The 21,123-nt window shown below is 33.0% G+C and overlaps 1 protein-coding gene across 8 annotated transcripts in view; it reads left to right on the top strand.

Annotated features, from left to right (window-relative positions):
- Positions 1 to 21,123, top strand: part of Abl (tyrosine-protein kinase Abl) — a 111,279-nt gene that overhangs the window by 82,928 nt on the left and 7,228 nt on the right. For 5 of the 8 annotated variants that reach the window (XM_073987222.1, XM_073987218.1, XM_073987221.1 and 2 more), the window contains 3 exons: positions 5,965 to 6,018; positions 19,838 to 20,378; positions 20,453 to 20,868. In XM_073987222.1, the coding sequence (XP_073843323.1) occupies positions 5,965 to 6,018; positions 19,838 to 20,378; positions 20,453 to 20,868 (1,011 nt within the window). The remainder of the gene's footprint in view (positions 1 to 5,964; positions 6,019 to 19,837; positions 20,379 to 20,452; positions 20,869 to 21,123) is intronic. The other 3 variants (XM_073987223.1, XM_073987219.1, XM_073987217.1) reach the window with 1 other exon arrangement.

Here is a 21,123-nt window from a genome sequence, read left to right as displayed (position 1 = left end):
TGGTATTCCCCAATTTTCAGCGAAATCGGTCAACAAATGCGACCTGTATGTTGCGAACGGACGGACGGACGGACATGCATAAATCGACTCAGAAAGTGATTCTATGTATGTATATCCCTAGAAGGAACTATGGGTCTATCTCGCTTCCTTTTGTATGTTACATACAAATGCACTAACACATAATACCCCTTACCACATAGTGGTGTAGGGTATAAAAATCATATTTCTGCCATTCTATGTACGAACCAACCTAGAGTACACACAACAACCTTCAAACCTTGAAGAAAATTGCTATTATCATTTTCCCCCATGTTATTTTATTTTCTGTATTCTTTTTTTTTTTTATTGTTGTAAAAGTTAAAAGTGTATCTTAGAGGACATGACAGATAAATTGTTCCTTCACTGATAAGTTATTATGGTGTGTGAAAAGATGAAAATGTACGATTCGTGTGTTTTTTATCATCTTTTAGGATGATTAGTGGGTAATTTAAAAAAGTGCTGATTTGTGGGTATATCCTTTGTATTATGTTTTTCATATTCTATCGCTAATCTAAAACTGCGGATATAAAGAAAAATTGCAATAACGTTGAACATTCCAAATTGGGTTCTTTAATGAAAAATAATACTAAAGAAAATTACGAAAATATTAGTAACAACATGGTGACAAAGGCTGTCTTATTTAAAGTATATCTCTGTGCAACATTTTCAAGGTAATTTTGTGCAAACAACTTTTAATGCTGTCTTTATGAAAGTACAAACCCAATAGGTAAAAACCGTCTTTAGGTTTTGTTTTGCTAGATCGGGTTAGGATTTTATGGTCCTATCTAAACATGGTTAATTATTGACTTTTTTAAGCAAATCGGGGCTATATCTTTGAAACCAATGCGAATTTTTGCATGACATCCGCAGCAAACTTGTAGACTAGAAGAAGAAGAAAGTATTTGGAAAACTAATGAATGAACATGAATAACTTTATTTATTGCCTCAAATTTTTTAATATTATATCTCTAAAACGGTTAAATTTTTCTTAATGTTATCTTTGTGAAAAATATTCGCTGGAATGTAATACAGAACATATCATTGTTGTAAAATGCCTCTATCGCGTTGTTTCTAGCATATTATTCAACGACAATTTGATAAATATATCAACAATACATTGAAATTTCAAATACGAGAATAAACAGCCTGTGTGAACGTCGTTTGAAATTTGTTTAGTAGAAATTATGATATGAAATACCGCCTGAACAACATGAAATAAGTATTTTACAGTTTCAGAATGTTCTACAGAATTGCTGAGCACATTATGTGGCAAATTTTTGCGAAAGGTTACTTGGTTCAACTCTCAATAGTTTGGCTGTAACTGGAAATAATTTCAGAAATTATGTAAACTTTCATATATTTTATCAACTTTGATGCGCTAGGTGCGGTTTTTCCTAGTTCGTCTATTTGACGCTTAAGTTATACTACTTTAGGACAACAATATTGCTGAAGACCGCAAAACAAAATTCTTATTAGTTTCGGAGATAAAGCCTGGATCAATGGAAAAAGGGTCGTTTTAGCCCGATAAGATGAGGCCATAAAATCCAAACCCGATCGAAAAACACAAATCCTAACTAGGGGTTTTGTAGTCTCAATATGTACTTTCAGAAAATGCCCACTAGAAGTTGTTTGCATTTTCAGTGTTGCACAGTGTATTCGCATGAGATACAATCACAAATCCAGACGTTTGGAGAGCAAACAATCAGTACAATACCTACTCAAATTGTATATTACTGCGAAAATAATGTTTATTGTGAATTAAATTACTAAATGTTACTGAACAAATTTCCTCAGTAATGTTTAGAAGCGTTTCAACTATACAATTGTCAAAATGAAATTTTTACTTTCAGTAACTCAATAACATTTTGTAATATTTATTACAAAATATCGAATACACGGATGCATTGTATAATTGAACATATTTTAAGAAAAGTCTCGTTGGAGTTGAGCTGAATGATCGAAGACATTTTGCAAGTGAAAAAGGAAAGCCAGAGATTCGATCCCACACAAGCACCAAATTATGTGATCGGTTTCGTTGTTAGTTACGCAGCTCATCAGACATATTGGCTGTGGAATGGCTTCTCTGACAATGCTTCGAAACTCATACTTATACCGAAGTTATTGTAATACTGTAACTGCAATATTGTAATTAAGAAACTATTAGTTGTTAGCCTCAGGCTATGCTTGCCATCAAACTTTGATGTTTTAAACGCAATGTGTTTTTTGTAGTGATGAACCTGGATTGCTTCCACGACAAACGCTTTTTATCGCAGCCTTCAGAAGTTATGAGTTTGGCTTTGAACGCTAACACGTCGTGATAACATTTTTCATACGGCTCAAGCTGATTTATTTATTTAAAAATTTCGGCTGTTAGGGCGATGATTATTTAATATTAATTTTTATTAATTTCTCGTATTAGTTTAGCTGAATGACTAAAATTTTTTCCTAGTGAATAAGGAATGCCGAAGATTCGAACCCACACAACCACCAAATTATGTGACCGGTTTCGCTGTTAGTTATGCACCTAATAAGACATTTATTTCATTAAATAAACAAAGTCGTAAAATTTTAACGAATGCAAGAGTGTTGTCAACTATTATTTGAATTTTTCGTGCATAATTTTGCGTTTTAATTTTACCGATTTTTTCGGTAACTCAAAAAATGTGTTAGAGAATCGCACTACTGATCACCAAATGGGTAGTAACTCAATATTTTGATTTTTGTCACTTTTTATTACAAAACTATCATATATGAACTCTACCCACAGTAAAAATCTCGCATTATTTTGTCTACTCTTTCGTCAAAGATTACCGTTATTCCAATCTTCATGTCTTCAGAGTTACTGGTAATGTATGTAACAGTTTTTGTCTCTACTGAAAAATAAGAAATTTTGAGTGAAAAGGTGTCATATGTGTATAAATTGGATAAACTTCATTCTAAATACACATATGGCCAAAATAATAAGTACATCATAGTTTATGTTTGATTGTGTGCTCCACAATCAGTTTTTTCTCAAAAACGATGTGAACTGCTTTACATTTCGAAACTTATATTCGTAATAAATGATGCAACAAGCATAAAAACGCAAAAAATTGTTAATATTTAGTTTTTGTGCCACTTTTTTCTAAAAGTTCAAAATTTTGTTGGCCAAAAAAATAAGTACATTTTGGATTTTTTTATTATTTACCAATAACCGAGTAAATTTTAATAAAGGTTGGTTAGTAATTTAGCTGTGCTAATAATATTAGACAAAAATAAAATAAAAATTAATTAGTGGATGGGACGAAATGAGCACTATTACACTGGAGAGGGGAGATTGGCGTAAAAATTAAGAAATGAGGGAAAAATTGTCGATAATAGCCAAATCCCTGGAAAAGCCGGTGGGTTGTTTCTAAAATACATTGAAACCAAAATGAAACTGAAAAACACGGTGTAGGCCTAAAAAGGCAACAATAAACAGTCGATAGACCCATTGTTGCTCTCGCTTTAGAGACCTATTAAACTCATCTTGGGTAAGTACTGTTGGCATAGGTAATGTTATATTCACCCGAATAGCTCGGAGAATACTAGGGGCTACCAAATTACCAGAATAATTAACAAAAGGCGTTCAAATGTTACGGAAAAAAATTTTGTTGACGAGGTCTTCCTTAGCTAACAATGATATGGGTCGGTCGGGAAAAACTTACATGGACAAAATTGGCGAAATTTTCTCTAGAGCATTGAAATAAATATGAATAAAATAAGTTTATTCGGTAACAATTACGGCAAGATGAATTTCAATCTCAAGGGAGAGGAATTTCATACAATAGTTACAAAAATCCAATTAAACACGGAGGTAGCCACCTAATGGTGTGAGACTGATTTTTTCCTGGTATGGTCTTTATCCAATATATCACATTACAGATGCTGGGACCCATTTCCAATACAAAAACATATTGGTCAACACATTGTTGCTACAAACAGAAGAAAATTTGTTTTTAATATGGATTTTTCAACAGAACTACGGTCCAAAAAATGCATCCCTATATGTCAAGGATGAGTTCCAGGACAATATCATGATGTAACTTGACTCGCCTATGCAATAATCGGATATGAATGCAATAGTAAACCATTGCGGACACTAAAATAGCGCATTGGTACACAATCGTTCCAAAATAAACATCAAATTCAGAATTTTATTCAAAAAGTTTGGTATTAAATAACTTTTGAAAATTACAGCAAACTTCTAAGCAATATGCCAAAAAGAATACAAAAACTAGGTAAAAAAAAAGGTGGAAGCAACAAATATTAATAATATAAACATCCTAAATTACAATCTATCCTAAAACAATTGAATATACTAATATTAATTAATGATTTCCAAAATGTACTTATTATTTTGTCCATCAATTTTTATGACTTTTTTCTTAATATCGCATTTAGAAGTTTGTTTATCTTGAAGATCTACGCAAAATTTATTTTTTAAGTGTCATTTATGTTGCAAAACTTAAATTTAAACTGATCATTGTCTTACAGTGAATACATTTTCGGAATTGAACGAAAAATATGCATACTTATGTTTGTACTTATTATTTTGGCCATATCTGTATATTTCGGGCGAAACTTCCAAATTTCATATTGATACTAACGTTTAAATGTGATCTTGTTTCTTAAATTTTGTCAGATAATAAATATATGTATTTCTGAATAATTTAAAGCATTCGTTCTCCAAAGATTAGTAGACAATTTTTTAAACCATAAGGGCTTTAAATTTTGGGAAATAATTAAATTGTAGATCTATCGAATATTACTAATTTTACAATGCAAATAAAACGCGAAATCGTCAAAATCACACACAATTTCCAAACACTACCCATCAACTCTTTGCAATAGTTATGCATTATGCTGTATTTTAGGCTTTTTAAAAGCAGTAAAATCTTCGTAATTTTCAAAAAACACAATCACTGTTTACGCGTCCCGTTTTCATTAATCAGCTGCATATAAAAATGTACCCAAAATTCGTAATATTTACCGAAAAAGTCACAAAACATACAACACGTAGTTGTAAAACAGTAACATATTATACCCCGTTTGCACTTATCCCGGCTAACAGGTCTAATGCAAACGCCGTTTAAGATATTGAAAATAAGGTTAATGATCGGAATGTTTAGTAAACCATGTATGTATATATGTACATAATTACTTTGTTATTGTTTACATTTAAGATTTTCTCTAAAAAGATGTTGTATGGTGTGGCATCATTCAGTCTATCAAATACACTCTCCCACATTCAATGGATACGTACGTCTTCCATTCCTCATTCATTTGCGGCCCAAACATTTTAAGATTATACAATAACAAGAATGCTTGCTGGTGGGTGACCTCTTTTAAAGAGGGGAAGACTTATTCCTAAATCATTTGCACTTGTACATCTAATCGTTTAGGATCTCACGATTTCAAGTTGATATACATGTCATATACAGCATATTCTTCTGTTGCGGCTCCTACTGCTGTCGTTTGCATCCGTTATAAGATATGAAATTGGATGGATGGGGGAAATGATTTAACCCTACCAAGGAACTCCATTCATGGAAACAAAAGAAAATAACAAAAAACAACAATCATGTTGACAAGAAAAAGTGGAACAATGACTCTTTAAGGTTGGGTGATAAAACATTATGATGGAAATGTAGAAAAACATTCAAAGCCTTAAATTTCCTATACACATCATTTACATTCCATTTTCATAATTCCCATTTCAAAAACAAGGGCCTTTGTTCAATTATTTTCCCATCTATTGTTTGTATATTTTCTCATATATTTTTTTATTATTTTATTTTACAAAATTTTCCCTATATATGAACATACTTATTATTATATTAAGAAACAAAATCAAAATCCTAAATCCTTTTTGATGACATATCTTCTATTCCACTTCTATTTTAGGTACACTACACAGACTTCCACACCGTGATACAGGAAAATATCAAATGAATTTAGGTAAAATATTATATTTTTTTCTAAAAAAAAAAAAAACAAAACTCTTTTCCGTAATACTGTTTCTTGTTCTATATACATACATTATAATCTTCAATATGGCTGACAATCGATTGAATATCGAGAGCTAATTAAAATAAAAACAAAAATAAAAACACCCAAGTCATATGTCTTAAAAGTCTGCCACAGATTAAACGAAATTCTGACGTCGGAGTACTTGCGAAATTATCAAAGTTGTCATAATATTTGCACTTTACTCTTTTTGTCATAGTGTTTAGTCAAACAGTGTCTGTCGATATACACAAACAAGACGTGGAACGAAACGTTGCAAAAAAGTTTAACTTGACAACGTGCGATAAGAAACTGTAAACAATGATATAGACGAGTTGTGTTTAATAACATTTCTTATTTTTAGATAATTTTGAATATTTATTTATTATTTTAATTTGGAATATATAAGATATAACATATTTTAAATACATTTGTACACCGTGATACAGTTAAAAAAAAAGAAAAAAAAATGTCACATTTGTAATAGACCATCATGTTATGATCGATTCGAGTATAGTAACCATCAAATTGCATGAATTGTAAGGGTCCCACAGTAGAATAACCAATTTTGTATACAGTGCTCGTTCGTTTATTCCATAGTCAAATATTCGTGAATCTTTTTTTTTTTTTGTATAGAATAAAAGTTCAATGCGAAATAGTAATAATTTAAACAAATACTTATGCTATATTCAGCAATACATGTCTAAAACTGCTTCTCCAAAATATCCATTACTTCAAAAGCCGTGGCAAAACAATGGAAACTTCCACAAGTCTTCTCAAGTAGTTATGATTAAAGGTTATTTTACCAAATTTATTTCATTATTAATACAGTATATAATCAGAGTTGAATGGCCCATTCCCTCTCCTATACGTGATCTTTTCATGACAAGGAGTAACAAAGGGCATATGAACGGAGTTTTTCAAGAAACCCACATTGTCTAGTGTCCTTTAAAATGATATTGGATAAAGTTATAACAAATAACAAAGTCGATGAGTTGTCAATGAGAGTCGTAGCTAAAATTTTCTCAGCGACATTTTTGCAGAAAATTTCGAAGCTGAAAAACGTCATCTTGTGGTACTTTTATAGCGGCCCTTAAAATAAAGGACGAAAAAGACATTGAAGGAAGCGAGTTAGAAGGACGAAGTGCTCTACGAAAATAATCCTCATTCGATTCGACTGAAGGCGTGTCAACTCAACAATAAGCTAAAGCAACAGTGAACAAAGATATAACGCTAATTTCTGACGGCTTACTGGGTCTCTAACAAAAGTTCATCACGCCATAACGCGGAAGTTCGACTCACTGCGGATCTGTCCTTCGGGGTTCTTAATATACTCACCAAGGGCTTTCATCTCCAAAAGGAATTATCTCTGCCCCAAAACTTGTGTTCACAGTGTAATGCAAAAAAAAAAGTTGGCAAAATAACCTTACATGAGAAGACTTATGGAAGTTTCCATTGTTTTGCCAAGGCTTTTGAAATAATGGATATTTCGCAGAAGCCGTTTTGGGTGTGTATTGCTAAATATAGCATAAGTATTTGTTTAAATTATTACTACTTCGCATTGAACTTTTATTTTATGCAAAAATATGCACGAATATTCGACTAAGGAATAAATGAACTTCGTCAAAAATGATTATATTTAGTTTTCTGAAAAAGTTTCCATTAATATGTCGAGCGCTGTATTTTTATTTTTTAATTGTAATTTGGTTCGAGGGCATTTTAACAAAAAGTGACCAGTATTAGACCGCTTTAGTTTTAATAGGTTCCGATTACGTTACTAAAAGTGATTAAATTCCAGAGGCATGTCACAGATTCTGATCGGAATGCTATCAATTCAGTAATTTCATGTCGACTGTTATAGCTTCTTCAGATTTCAATCGATTTGGTGAATTTCGAAAATCGTATTATTTAGTATAAATATGGCAACATTAGAGGAATCAAGCGAATTAAAACAAATTTCAATATTTCTATTGTTTCTGTAATCGAGGCCAAATACATAAATATAACAAGATAGGACATTTCATTGTTATCATTCATCAGTAAATGGCTTTTGAATTTAACATAATATAATTCTACGATATGGTTAAATAACATTATTTTTATTTTGCTTTTCAAAATAGTCTGGCTTAGGGAAGACTATAGTTTCAGATCTTGCCAAAGATTTTCATCAGTTCCCTTGTTTCTTGTTTTTGAACAAGAAACTTTTTATACCCAAGTGTCAATTGCTCGTTCAAATAGATAAATGTCCAAAGAAACACTCTGATCAAGAACAACGAACAACTTCACTTGCGAACAAAACCAAATCTTTCCCACTGATATGCGTTCGTTGAGTCTCAAGGAAAAAAACAAATAACTAATTTGTTGGTATTGCTCAATACAGCAATAAATCAACACTTTCTCGACGGTGCCCGGTCTCACAATTAGGAGGGTTGGCGTTTTTTATTTTGGATGACGACTTCTATCTTGCTTTTCAAAATAGTCAGGATTAATCCCATAGTTGTTGTTTTAATATTTTATTAAAACAACTTTAATTTATTAGTGGGAAAAATTAGCGATGTTTACCAAGGGGTAAGGCAGGGACGACTATAGTTTCAGATCTCGCCACAGACCTTCATCAGTTCCCTTGTTTCTTGTTTTTTTCAACAAGAAACTTTGTATACCCAAGTGTCAATTAAAGTTGTTATCCCAAATAAAAAACGCCTACCCTCCTAATTGTGAGACCTGGCACCGTCGAGAAAGTGTTGGTTTATTGCTGTATTAAGCAATACCAACAAATCAACGAACGCATAGCAGTGGGAAATATTTGGTTTTGTTTGCAAGTGAAATTGCTCGAGTTTAGGTAGTGCCAAAGACACTTATCTATTTGAAAAACAAGAAACAAGGTAACTGATGAAGATCTGTGGCGAGATCTGAAACTATAGCCTTCTCTGTCTTACCCCTTGGTAAACATCGCCAATTTCCCCCACTAATTAAAACAACGACTATGGGATTAAGCCTGACTATTTTGAAAAGAAAAATAAAAGTCGTCATCCCAAATAAAAACGCCAATAATTGAGAAATAATGAAAATTTGCGAATTTTTAAATAAAATGATAAAAAAAATATGAAACTAAATGTGAAGTTGTTAATAAAACAATATTTTTATTATTTTTAAGTGTTTTTTGAGTGCTTTAAGTGAGTGAGATTTTTCCAAAAAAAAGCAAAAGTGGTTTCATTCGGAAAAAAATTTAGTTTTTCGTTTTCTGAAGAAGCTAACTCCCGAAGGAGTAACTAATTTGGTACATACTGAAAAAGGCCCTGCGATCACAATGTGTAGTGGCTGGTGTGCAAGGCAACTTGGCCTAAAGTCCCACACAAAAGTTAAGAAGTTTTCAAAAAAATATACGCGCGATAGTTTAGGTTCGAATATAGACTACATCGGTTTACTCCTTCGGGTACTTCCCACATCAAATATCAAAAATTCCGGAAAAGTACAGATTGAGACCTACTCATGAATCTTTTTGATTTTTTGCAGCAGCTTGTTCTCACATCCCCTTTTACGATGGTACAAGCTTTTTAGGGATAAGTCCACACATTTTGAGAAAATAGCCCGAAAGCTATAAAAAACCCTACATCCACCATGTGTAGTGGCTGGTGCGCAAGACAACTTTCGAAACGGATACTGCGTTGGCCTAAGGTCTACATATCGTAATATTTCTGTGAATATTAGAAAAATTTATAATATGGTGCCTATCGGTCCACTCCTTCCGGTGGTAAATCCCACACAAAAGTAAACAAATTTTCGCAAAAATTATGAACGGAGCAACCGAAACTGTTCAAACTTTAGATTTCATAATATTTTGTCCAAACATAGTTCAAGTTCGAAAATGGACCAAAATCGTCCAATCCTAACGGTACCTCCCTCACAAAAGTTCAACATTTTTGTACAGGCGCAGAATAAGGTCTGTTCGATTATCCTTTGGATCCTCTTTACATCAATATAACATCCGAAAAAGCTCTACGTTATACGGTGTCCAACTGAAATAACTGGCTATCTACGGAAAGAAATAACTCTCAAAATAAGATCCACTTCCAAAATTAACTATGTCCGATCATTCCTTCAGGTACCTCCTCCGCTTTAAACTAAATCCATATTTGTGTCGGTAAGTTCATAAGTTTCAAAACGGTCATAAAACTCCCTAAACACATAATTTTTGGTTAAAAAATGTTGGTTGTGTAGCCGGTATTCGATTTATCGATATACAAAAACTTAAATTCACACAGGCTGATCGTATATCTCTGTCGGCAAAGCTGACTGATATTTTTTAGTAGTTGTTCCTATCCTTTCGTCAAATTCTAATATATTTGATAGATTTTAAAATCGTATTTGCTTTCTGTTTTCCTTATTTCCTTGTTCAATGATCCTGGCCAGAACGTATTTTTTACACAGAATATCAATACAACCAACAACATTGTTTCGAACCATTTCCATCCCGTTCATGGACATGATTGACCAGCATCAACAATACTAGTTGTTAGCTTTTAAGTAACTCTTTCGTCGCACCATTCAAATAAGGAAATGCTATTCATTTTATCCTAATTTTAGCTTGAGCCTTTGTTATAGAGGTGCCACCGTGATGCAATGGTATGCACGCCCGCCTTGCACGCAAAAGGCCGGGGGTTCGATTCCCCGGCCAGGCAACATTAAACATTTTTCAACGGTGGCAAAATACCCCTCAGTAATGTTGGCGACATTTCCTGAGTATTTCAGCCTTGAAAAACTTCTCCACAAGTGGTGTCTTAAGACACGCAATTCGGACTCGGCGATAAACAGTAGGTCCCATATCATTGAGCTAAATATGAATCGGGGTGCACTCATTGATATGAGAGAAGTCTCTCTTGTCCCGTATGGGATGTTGTGGAACAATGTGTTTTGTGTTCTTTGTTATAGAAATGAACAATAATCATCAGTGCTACATTCGGACAGAGTGCTACTATAAAACGCTTTTTTTTGACAGAAGAAAATGCCTATGAGAGTTTTTTAATAATTTTGTCGATTAATAATTAATTTGATGGTCATTATGAGTGACTTGATTTAATGTTTAGGATATTGTCACTTTGCATGCGTGCGTGTCGCACACACATTAAGTCATTATTGTTATTTTTGTAGGTCAATACAAATTAAAAATGGAAATTTTAAATATTATTATATACATACATATCAATAAAAAATAACCCTTCATCGAAAGTATTTTTTTTAACTTTCATTGAAACTCATACGGAATTCCATTTTTCTACATATGTAGTTGTATACCTATACCTATATATGTTTGCGTTTGTCTATTGTCTCCTCTTCAAGTTAATTTAAATAAACAATTACGCGCCCATTTTGTTAATAACAATACATCATCAACCAATTACTTATTTCTTTGAGTGTACCGTAAAAATTCGTGAGTTTGTGTCTGTGTTCTTGGTGAAAATCCACGCATTTGCTTCAACTACCGGAACTATTATAACTTCCGTTTCCATTTACCCACATACATAGTTTATTTACAGTTCACTTCATTGTTTATGGAAAATTGTTTTATTTGGATTGTTTGTATTGTTTATTAGCTGGTATAGACAGAGATATGCCAGGGGTCAGACACACACACACCCATCACCCAATATACTTTCTAGTGTGCTTGTTCTTATAGACATGAGCATATATTTTTTGTTGATCTGTTGTCTAAGTTTAACATAACATTTTGTTAGACCTATTTATATATGTGTGATTGATTGCTTTTGATTTTGGTTAGGCCTTTCCATTCTGTTTAAAGTTTAAAAAGTAAGAATACAGTATCATTTTTATTTGCACCAACATCAGTGATGGACCTAATGTCATATAGTCAGGGACCAAATTTTAAAAAGAAATATCATTTTCCGGTTTGGCAAAAGAGGTTTTGGAGCTTTCCAGCGTCATTTTTTTAGTCGTTTGTAGGGTAGGTATCAGATACAGTGGGCCTAATTAATCCACTGACAGAGCCAACCACCATAATATAATCATTTATATATTACAAGAACACTACTTGTTACTACTTATTAGAACCTCCGAGTCATTATCGTGGACGTATGGAGAATAAAGATATAGCCTTGTAATAGAGACTACAAATATTTTCTGTAGTACAAACATGGATTGTCATGGCACAATTACCAAGCTAGATGCATCTATCCAACTGATCGGATATGCACTGACGAAACAAGTTGCTGTAAATTACAGGGTTATCCCTAGTTGTGCAGACCAAAACAACTCATTTTCTATTATATTGTTATACCCTCCACCATAATATGGAGGGTATATTAAGTTTGTCATTCCGTTTGTAACTCATCGAAATAATCATTTGCGACCGTATAAAGTATATATATTCTTGATCAGCGTAAAATTCGAAGTCGATGTAGCCCTGTCCGTCCGTCCGTCTGTTGTAATCACGCTATCTTCGGAATGAGTTGCGCTACAGGGCTGAAATTTCGTACGCATGTGTTTTTGGCCTGAACTTAAATCAAGTTCGAAGATGGGCTATATCGGTCCACGGTTTGGTATAGCCCCCATATAACGGTACCGTCCGATTTCAGATATTTTAACGTTTTTAGCCACATTTTCAGTCTGAATTAGATATAATTTGACATTTAGGGTTCCCAGTGAGCAAGAAACTTCTCCACGTTTTCTTATAGCCCCCCATATAGCGGTACCGCCCGATTTCCGATATTTTGACGTTTTTATGTACATGATCTGGTCGAAATAGCTATACTTTGGCATTTAGGGTTTTTAGTCATCAAGAAATTTCTCCACCATAAGTTATGGTCATAGGTCCACGGGTTATTACAGCCCCCATATAGCGGTACCGTCCTATTTCCGGTATTTTGAAGTTTTTAGCTACATGTTCCGGCCGAATTGGCTATAATTGGCACTTAGGGTTTCTAGTGGTCAAGTGACTTCTCCAGCTAAAATCGTGTGCATAGGTACTTTCGCAACAGAAAGAAAACTAATAATTCCATATTAGCTCAGAGTATTTTATGGTGGAGAGTATAAAAAGTCCGGCCGAACTTAAAACTTTTTAACTTTTTTTTTTTTAAATAGATCTTTTTTTCAATCTTAAACTACTTCTGTTGTTGTAAAATGTCGCATAGTTTTGTGGTAAATGGCTACCTGCAAAACCTTTTTTTGTAAAAGCGTTTTGCGATGCCAACGATAGCTCGAAAACGAATGGGTCGATCTGCATTGATTTTTGTGGGATTTTTAAGAACTTATCTACCCACGCAGGCAATGTAGAGAGGTAATTTCACGGTGCCGTGACATAACTCCCAACGGACATAACTCCCAAAACGATTTTGGGAGTTATGTCAGCCTTGGTTTGCGGACATAACTCCCAAATTTTTTGGGAGCTATGTCCGACCCCCCTTAGCGGACATAAGTCCCAATGGGAGTTATGTCCGTTTTTAAAATTTAAGTGATTTTTATTTAAATACAATTTTTATTTTAAATGTATAAGAAAAAAATTAAAAATTAACTCTATGTTCAAATGCATTTTTCATTTCATAAAAAATGTATAATTGATTTAAAATTTTTAAGAAAATTAAGTACAAAATAAGTAGTAGCCATCTCAAATCGAACTATATTCAAAATTTGTCTTCAAACCTATTTTAAACGAAAAATGCTGCCTACAGGAAAATAAAAAGTTTTTGTTAAAATTCACAAATACTTTCTGGAAAAAATCGCACGATGTTTTACAAAAAATATTTTCACAATTTAAGAAGATAAAAAGTTATTGTAAAAATATTCAAATACTTTCTGAAAAACGAAAAGAGCCGCAGGCGAAAAGATTTTTGTAAAAAATCGCACGATGTTTTACAAAAAATATTTTCACAATTTAAGAAGATAAAAAGTTTTTTAAAAAATATTCGCGATTTTTTACAAAAATATTTTCACAATTTAAGAAAATAAAAAGTTTTTGTAAAAGTGTTCAAAAATATGTTCACAATTAAAAGAGATAATAAGTCGAAAATATTTTTGAAAACAAAAATCTCGAGATTTTTTACAAATATTCAAATACTTTCTGAAAAACGAAAATATTTTTGAAAAAATAGCGCGATTTTCTTAACAAATGTTTTTACAATTTAAAACTTCTCCTAACTGCTACTTACATAATTTCGGGCATAATTTAGTTTTTAAGTAATTTTATGAAATCAGGAGGATTCTGTGGATACTTCGATAGTGGTTGGCACTTAGGCCTTCTCAAATGTATAATTCCGCTTACATTCAAACTTCTACTCTAAAATTTATAACTATAAATTTCAAAATTAAGCAAAGAAATAATTTTTAAATTAAGAAAAAAATCGTTGGGAGTTATGTCCTCCATTTTTTTGGGTGTTATGTCCGCTTTGCTTCACGGACATAACTCCCAACGAATTTTGGGAGTTATGTCCGCAAAGGGCAGCGGACATAACGCCCAAAATCATTTTGGGAGTTATGTCCGTGGGAGTTATGTCCGGGCACCAATTTCACTGCATTTTTTTCTGATTTGGACGTAAAAAGTAAATGGCGTAAGGAAAATCTCCAATATTGCACACATTAGCGACTGTATAACGATGGAAAATTTCAGCACATATGATATTGATAGATATTGTAATCTACCTCATAAAGACAAGATTTTTATGTATTTAATAAACTCGCCAAAAACCCCTTAAATTCGTCCTTAAAAAGTTCGGCAAATCAGAAATTAATGGCAAAATAGACTATTAATGGCAACCAATGGATTGTACCCTTTAATATACAGGAGTAACCCTAAATATTGGTCCACATTACACTGTGCAACATTTTTAAGGTGATCTTGTGCAAACAATTTGAACTGAGGATTTTTTGAAAGTACAGACCCAAACGACAAGAAACCCTACTTGGGTTTTGTTGTGTCAGATCCAGCTCGGATTTTATGGCCCCATCTAAACATGGTTAAATATTGAGTTTTTAAAGAAATTCGGGGCTATATCTCTGAAACCAATGCGAATCTTCTTCTGATCTCTGAAGCAAATTTGTAGATAAGGACAAGAATAAAATATTTGGAGAAATAATGAACTCGAAAAACTACATTTATTGCCTCAAATTTCAAAATATATCCAAAAATTCCACAATTTTTATACATTTGGCACCGTATCTCTAAAACCGTTAATTTTTTCTGAATATTTTCTTTTGGAGAAATATTCCTTGGAATGTAATACACAACTCTTCAGAACATGTCATTGTTGTAAAATGCCTCTATGCCGTTGTTTTCAGTACATTTTTCAACGACGATTTAATAAAAATGTCAATAATGTAGTGAAATCCGAAATGCGAGAATAAACTGTTGGTGTGAACTGTGTTTGAAATACGTGTTGTAAAAGATATGATGCAAAATACAGCGGAAACAACATGAAGTAAGCATTTTAGAGTTTCAGAATGTTCTAAAGAATTGTTGAGAACTTTATTTGGAAGATTTTTGCAAAGGTTACTAGGTTCAACTCCCAATAGTTTGCCGATACTGACCAGAATTTCAGCAATTATGTAAAATTTTCTATATTTTATAGATTTTGATGCCCTAGATGGAGTTTTTCTTATGTGGTTTTCTCAAATGATAAGTTCTACTAGTTTAGGGCTACAATATTGCTAAAGACAGCAAGGCCTATTCGTTTCTGAGATAAAGGCCTGATAAATGCAAAAAAGTGTAGATTTAGCTCGGTTTAGATGAGGCCATAAAATCCGAACTGGATCTGACAGGACAAAACCCTACTAGGGTTTTTGTAGTCTAAATATGTACTTTCAAAAAATTCATACTAGAAGTTGTTTGCATTTTCAGTGTTGCATAGTGTTATTAACAAATACAGTTGCTTTCGTTCTCACAGAGACACGCTATTAAATGTCCAACGCGACCCGAGAAGTTGCATTAAAATGGATCTAGTCACAAAAGTCTTCAACTTTTTTATAGGAAGTACCTGAAGGAATGGGTCAAACTTGATCCAAAATTTGGAGTCATCCCTTTTGACAGTTAACGTGTCCAACAGCCATTTTAGTTGGTTTTATCAGGACTTTTTAGAGCATTCGAGCCGTTACCTTATGAAGTAAGGATTTTATCCACGACAAAATTAATTCGTTATTATCAAGACCCACAAGGTCAACTTTCAGAGATAATTTCGATAGAACTGCCCTTAATCTACGCTTTAGAGAAAATGTTTAATTTTTGTGAGGGAATAACCCGAAGAACTTGGAACTTGATATTGGTGCTGGAATTTTAAAACTATTCCCGAAGAGTCCTTGAAATGCAATTATGTATGTAAAAATTTTGAACTTTTGTGTGGGAGTCCATCTTCGAACTTGATCTATGTTAGGAAGCAATATTACGATGAAAAAAATGGACCTCATCGGTTACCACCTTCTAGAGTTATCCAGCCAGTCAAACAGAGTGCCCAATAGACGGACATGGCCATATCGACTTCAAATTGTCTGAAACGGATTTGGTCATAACATATGTTAGATCTAAAACCATTATTTTCCCCCTTTTTTGTTTTGCAAAATTTTCAAGTCATTCTATTATATCGCCTAATAAATTTACAATTACCCACAACAACTTCATGGCACACAATCGATGTCTTTTAATTGCATAACAAAATCTCTTGAGATTTTCTGATAATTCTTCTCTATTTCATCAATTGTTCCGGTCTATTTTGCATTGAGTTCAAATGAAATTGACCTAACCAAAAAAAAAATTAGATACAACTTACAACAATCATCACCGCCCACTCTTTCATATCAAAGAGGTCATTACTCTTGCGCGATTAAATACATGTCGAAAACATGACATTGGATATTTTCTTCATCATCATCAATGCCACAAATAATATTATTGGCTAACTATTTCATGGTTTTAAGATTCGAACTGACACAAACTCTTGGTCTGATATTTTTCTGTGTTGCATTTCTTGTCTGTCGAGAAAACTAAGGTTGTGGTTGCACGGTATCAATATCAGTAATATATATAAAAAATATAAATACACACATATACATATGTGCATTTAAGCAAATAGTTATAAAGAGAAATCCGCATATTATTTTCGCAAAAGGAAAAATAATATGTATGTAGAGTAATAATTCCCACAATGATGTGGAATTCACCATTAGTTAATAATAAAATCAAATATTTTAACTGATCACATTAATATTTATAATCATAATACATATTCCAAATGTTTCTAACGTTATTATTAAATGTAGAAAATGGCTCTTCTCGAATCGGTTTAGTGTGCCGTTTAGTTCCTGTGATCTATAATACAAATGTATAATTTTATTCTCGGAGAAATACCATACTTCCCCAGATCATGACTTATCGCAAACTAGAATTATTTTTAATTATTTATCTTTCGAGTTGAGCTATAACGAATGCCCTAAGAAGGCGCGTCTCTAAAGGTGACCAAACTCTTGCATAAATTTGTTTTTATGTTTATAGAAATTTGAAAGAAGAAATAGTATTTTTCACCGATTTAACATTAAGCAAAAAATTATTATTATTATAGATAAAATTGTTTATTTATTATTATTATAGATAAAATTGTTTATTTATTATTATTATTATTTATTTATTTTTTTTTTTTTTGTATATAATAAAGGTTTGATTTTCGTTACTTTTAATGTTTTAGGCCACGTTTTAAAACATAAGAGGACTGGGCACGACTTCTCAGTCGAACCGAGTTTAGCCAGATCGTGACCCTGATCTTATATTTTTACGACAGCTACTGCAGGGTCGACTCTAAAGAAAGGCAAAATTCCTATGCCACTCTAAAAAATATATATATTATACATATACAAATGAATAAATGCAATAAATAATATAAACATCGTCGTGTAAATAATCAGATATTCTCTTGAATTACCGTTTCACTCCCAACTGCACATGAAATATGTATACAACTGGGGTATTAATCAATGTTACAAACCCAGAGATGCATTACATCATTCTTGAAACCCACATAAATAGACAACATTCCAAGCTGTCCCAATGTGAGAACCATTGCCAAGAACACAATGGAAAACAGCGTCCATAGCTTAAATCTTTTCAAAACAACAAACACTGCGTGCAGCCGGAAAAAAATGTTGAAAGGAATTCCTTAATGAATTTGGAGAGAACAGAGGCGGAAACAAGTTTAGTTAAGATTTTTCTCTTGAATAATTCAGAAAAGAATAGCAAGAAAACAATGCTTTGGAACTTCTTTCGTTCAGCTTTCCATTTGTTTTTGCTCTGTACCTTTTTTGTACTTTCTTTGTCTTTAAAAATTTGTTGTTACTGTTTGTTATTATGTATTTTTTATTATTATTACGTCTGTTGGAACTGTTGTTGGATTCATTGTTATTGTCATGGCTCTTCCTGTGCTGAGGAGAGCAGCTTAAAATCAACCAAAATAGTAAAGCTGTTATGCCTTTTTCACCTTGACGTTTCCGTGGAAAATTGCCTTGAACCTATTACTGTTAAGTATGTTATGTTTTAACTAAGTATTCATATCTGTCAACCGCTGATCATGAAATAGGATTTTTATGCTGAAATTCAATTATTTTCTGTTTTCATATACTTTAAGTTAGAATACTGTTTGTAGTGGATATTTTTTGGTTTGTTTGGGTGAAATGTGCTATTTAGAATTAATATTTTAATTTTTACAACAAGTGGTGCTCGCTATGCTATTGACGGGAAGGGGCCAACTATTTGATACCCTACACCACTAGGGAGATACAGCCACCCGGCGTTTTATTCCAGTAGTGTGATTATCTAACTCATTTTTTAGTTACCGACAAAAATCGTTAACATTAAAACGCAAAATTATGAATGAAAAGTTCAAATAAAAGCTGACAACACTCTTGCTATCGGTAGAACTTTACGGCTCCTTTTTATTCGTCGCAAACTAATCGAAAAATGTCGTTAATTGCCGAAATTATAAGAATTTTAATTTTACCGATTTTTGTCGGTAACTCAAAAAATGTGTTAGAGAATCCCACTACAGATGACTTTGGGCTAACTGAAGCAAACTAATTACAGCACCCTCGAAATCAATGTAATTGCATAATGTATGTATATCGATTACTCCAAAGGAATGTCCTATAGTAAACTCAAAGAACTGGGTCAAAATTTAAATTTGGAGATCCTCTAAAAACTATGACTACAAGATGTAAAGTTGCACGAAATTTAAAGTCTAGTTGTTTAATGTGGTTCTCCGACTTCATCAAATGTAATGCATTCATGACCCTGTAATGAGGAATGTATAATCTTCAAATATTAACGATTACAAAAAAGGCTAAAAATTAATATTGGATAGCTTAACGACTTGTGGTATCAATTTGTTACTGATTTAAAGCTTTGCTGGTCTTCTAGATTAGTAGTTTACATGTTTATAATAAACCAAGAATTAGCAGAGATATTTGTCATTAAAATAACAGTTTCAATGTATTAAAATTGTAATAACTCTGATATTCGACCATCATCACCATCACCAGAGGAGTGAACATTTTTCATACACTTTTTGAAAAGTTTGCTTCCAAAAAGTCATATCTGGTCTTGTGAAATTCCAAAAATTGGAAATTTGGATATCTTGTAGTCTTTTTCTATATTTCTACTATTTGACTATGATGTAACTATGACAAAATGTGATTAGTTTTTTTTTTTAATTTTCGTAGATCGTATTTACAACAACAATACAAACATACATTCTTATAATTATTGCTCTTATTTTTTCTATCTTTACAGAAGCCTTGTTACAGTCACGTCCTCTGCCTCACATACCTCCTGGTTCCACAATATTAGGCGGTGTCAGTGATACTTCCGATCATTTGGGTCAAAGTCAAGATGGCATTTCGTTACATACCACACAATCACATAGTCAAGGACATAGTTCTACAACGTCAGGTTTTGAATCTGCTCACAGATGGACTTCCAAAGAGAATCTCTTAGCACCTGGTCCCGAAGAAGATGATCCACAACTATTTGTGGCCTTATACGATTTTCAGGCGGGCGGTGAAAATCAATTGAGTCTAAAGAAAGGCGAACAAGTTCGCATTTTATCATACAATAAATCCGGTGAATGGTGCGAGGCACATTCCGATTCGGGTAATGTTGGTTGGGTTCCCTCAAATTATGTGACACCACTGAATTCGTTGGAAAAGCATTCTTGGTATCATGGTCCTATATCACGTAATGCTGCCGAATATTTGCTCAGTTCCGGTATAAATGGCAGTTTTCTGGTCAGAGAAAGTGAAAGTTCACCAGGACAAAGAAGTATTAGTTTAAGGTGAGATGTACTCAATCTTTTCATACTGCGATATTTGTAAACGTTATTTCTTCTGTTTCGTTTCTTCACTTTAGATATGAAGGTCGCGTTTATCATTACCGTATTTCCGAAGATCCCGATGGTAAAGTGTTCGTTACAGCTGAAGCCAAATTTAATACTCTAGCCGAACTGGTACACCATCACAGTGTACCACATGAGGGCCATGGACTGATTACACCCCTCTTGTATCCTGCACCAAAGCAAAATAAACCAACAGTATTTCCTCTTAGTCCCGAACCTGATGAATGGGAAATTTGCCGCACCGATATTGTTATGAAGCACAAGTTGGGTGGCGGCCAATACGGTGAAGTATACGAAGCCATATGGAAACGTTATGGCAATACAGTGGCTGTTAAAACACTCAAAGAAGACACAATGGCCCTTAAGGATTTCCTTGAAGAGGCAGCCATAATGAAAGAGATGAAACATCCAAATTTAGTGCAACTAATTGGTAAGTGATATACAACAAAAGAATAGAAGGATTTTGTAGATGAAGGGCTACAAAATGGCAACTAGTTAGAAACGAGAAAGGAAAACAAAGTATCAGTTTACAACAAAATATATTTGATTTCAAAAGATAATTGCCTTTGACGAGAATCGTAAAGCATACAATGTCTGCATGCATCTATTTGCAGAAGAATAGTTCCCTTTTATTTAATAAAAAACAATATCGCTGTTATGATTTAAAGTGATAAAAATAACGTAT

This window comes from Musca autumnalis, unplaced genomic scaffold (assembly GCF_047663935.1).
Source record: "Musca autumnalis isolate F117 unplaced genomic scaffold, ASM4766393v1 scaffold_4, whole genome shotgun sequence".
Taxonomy (NCBI): domain Eukaryota; kingdom Metazoa; phylum Arthropoda; class Insecta; order Diptera; family Muscidae; genus Musca; species Musca autumnalis.
The sequence above is the reverse complement of the archived record's forward strand: the minus strand, read 5'-3'. Positions and strand labels throughout refer to the sequence as shown.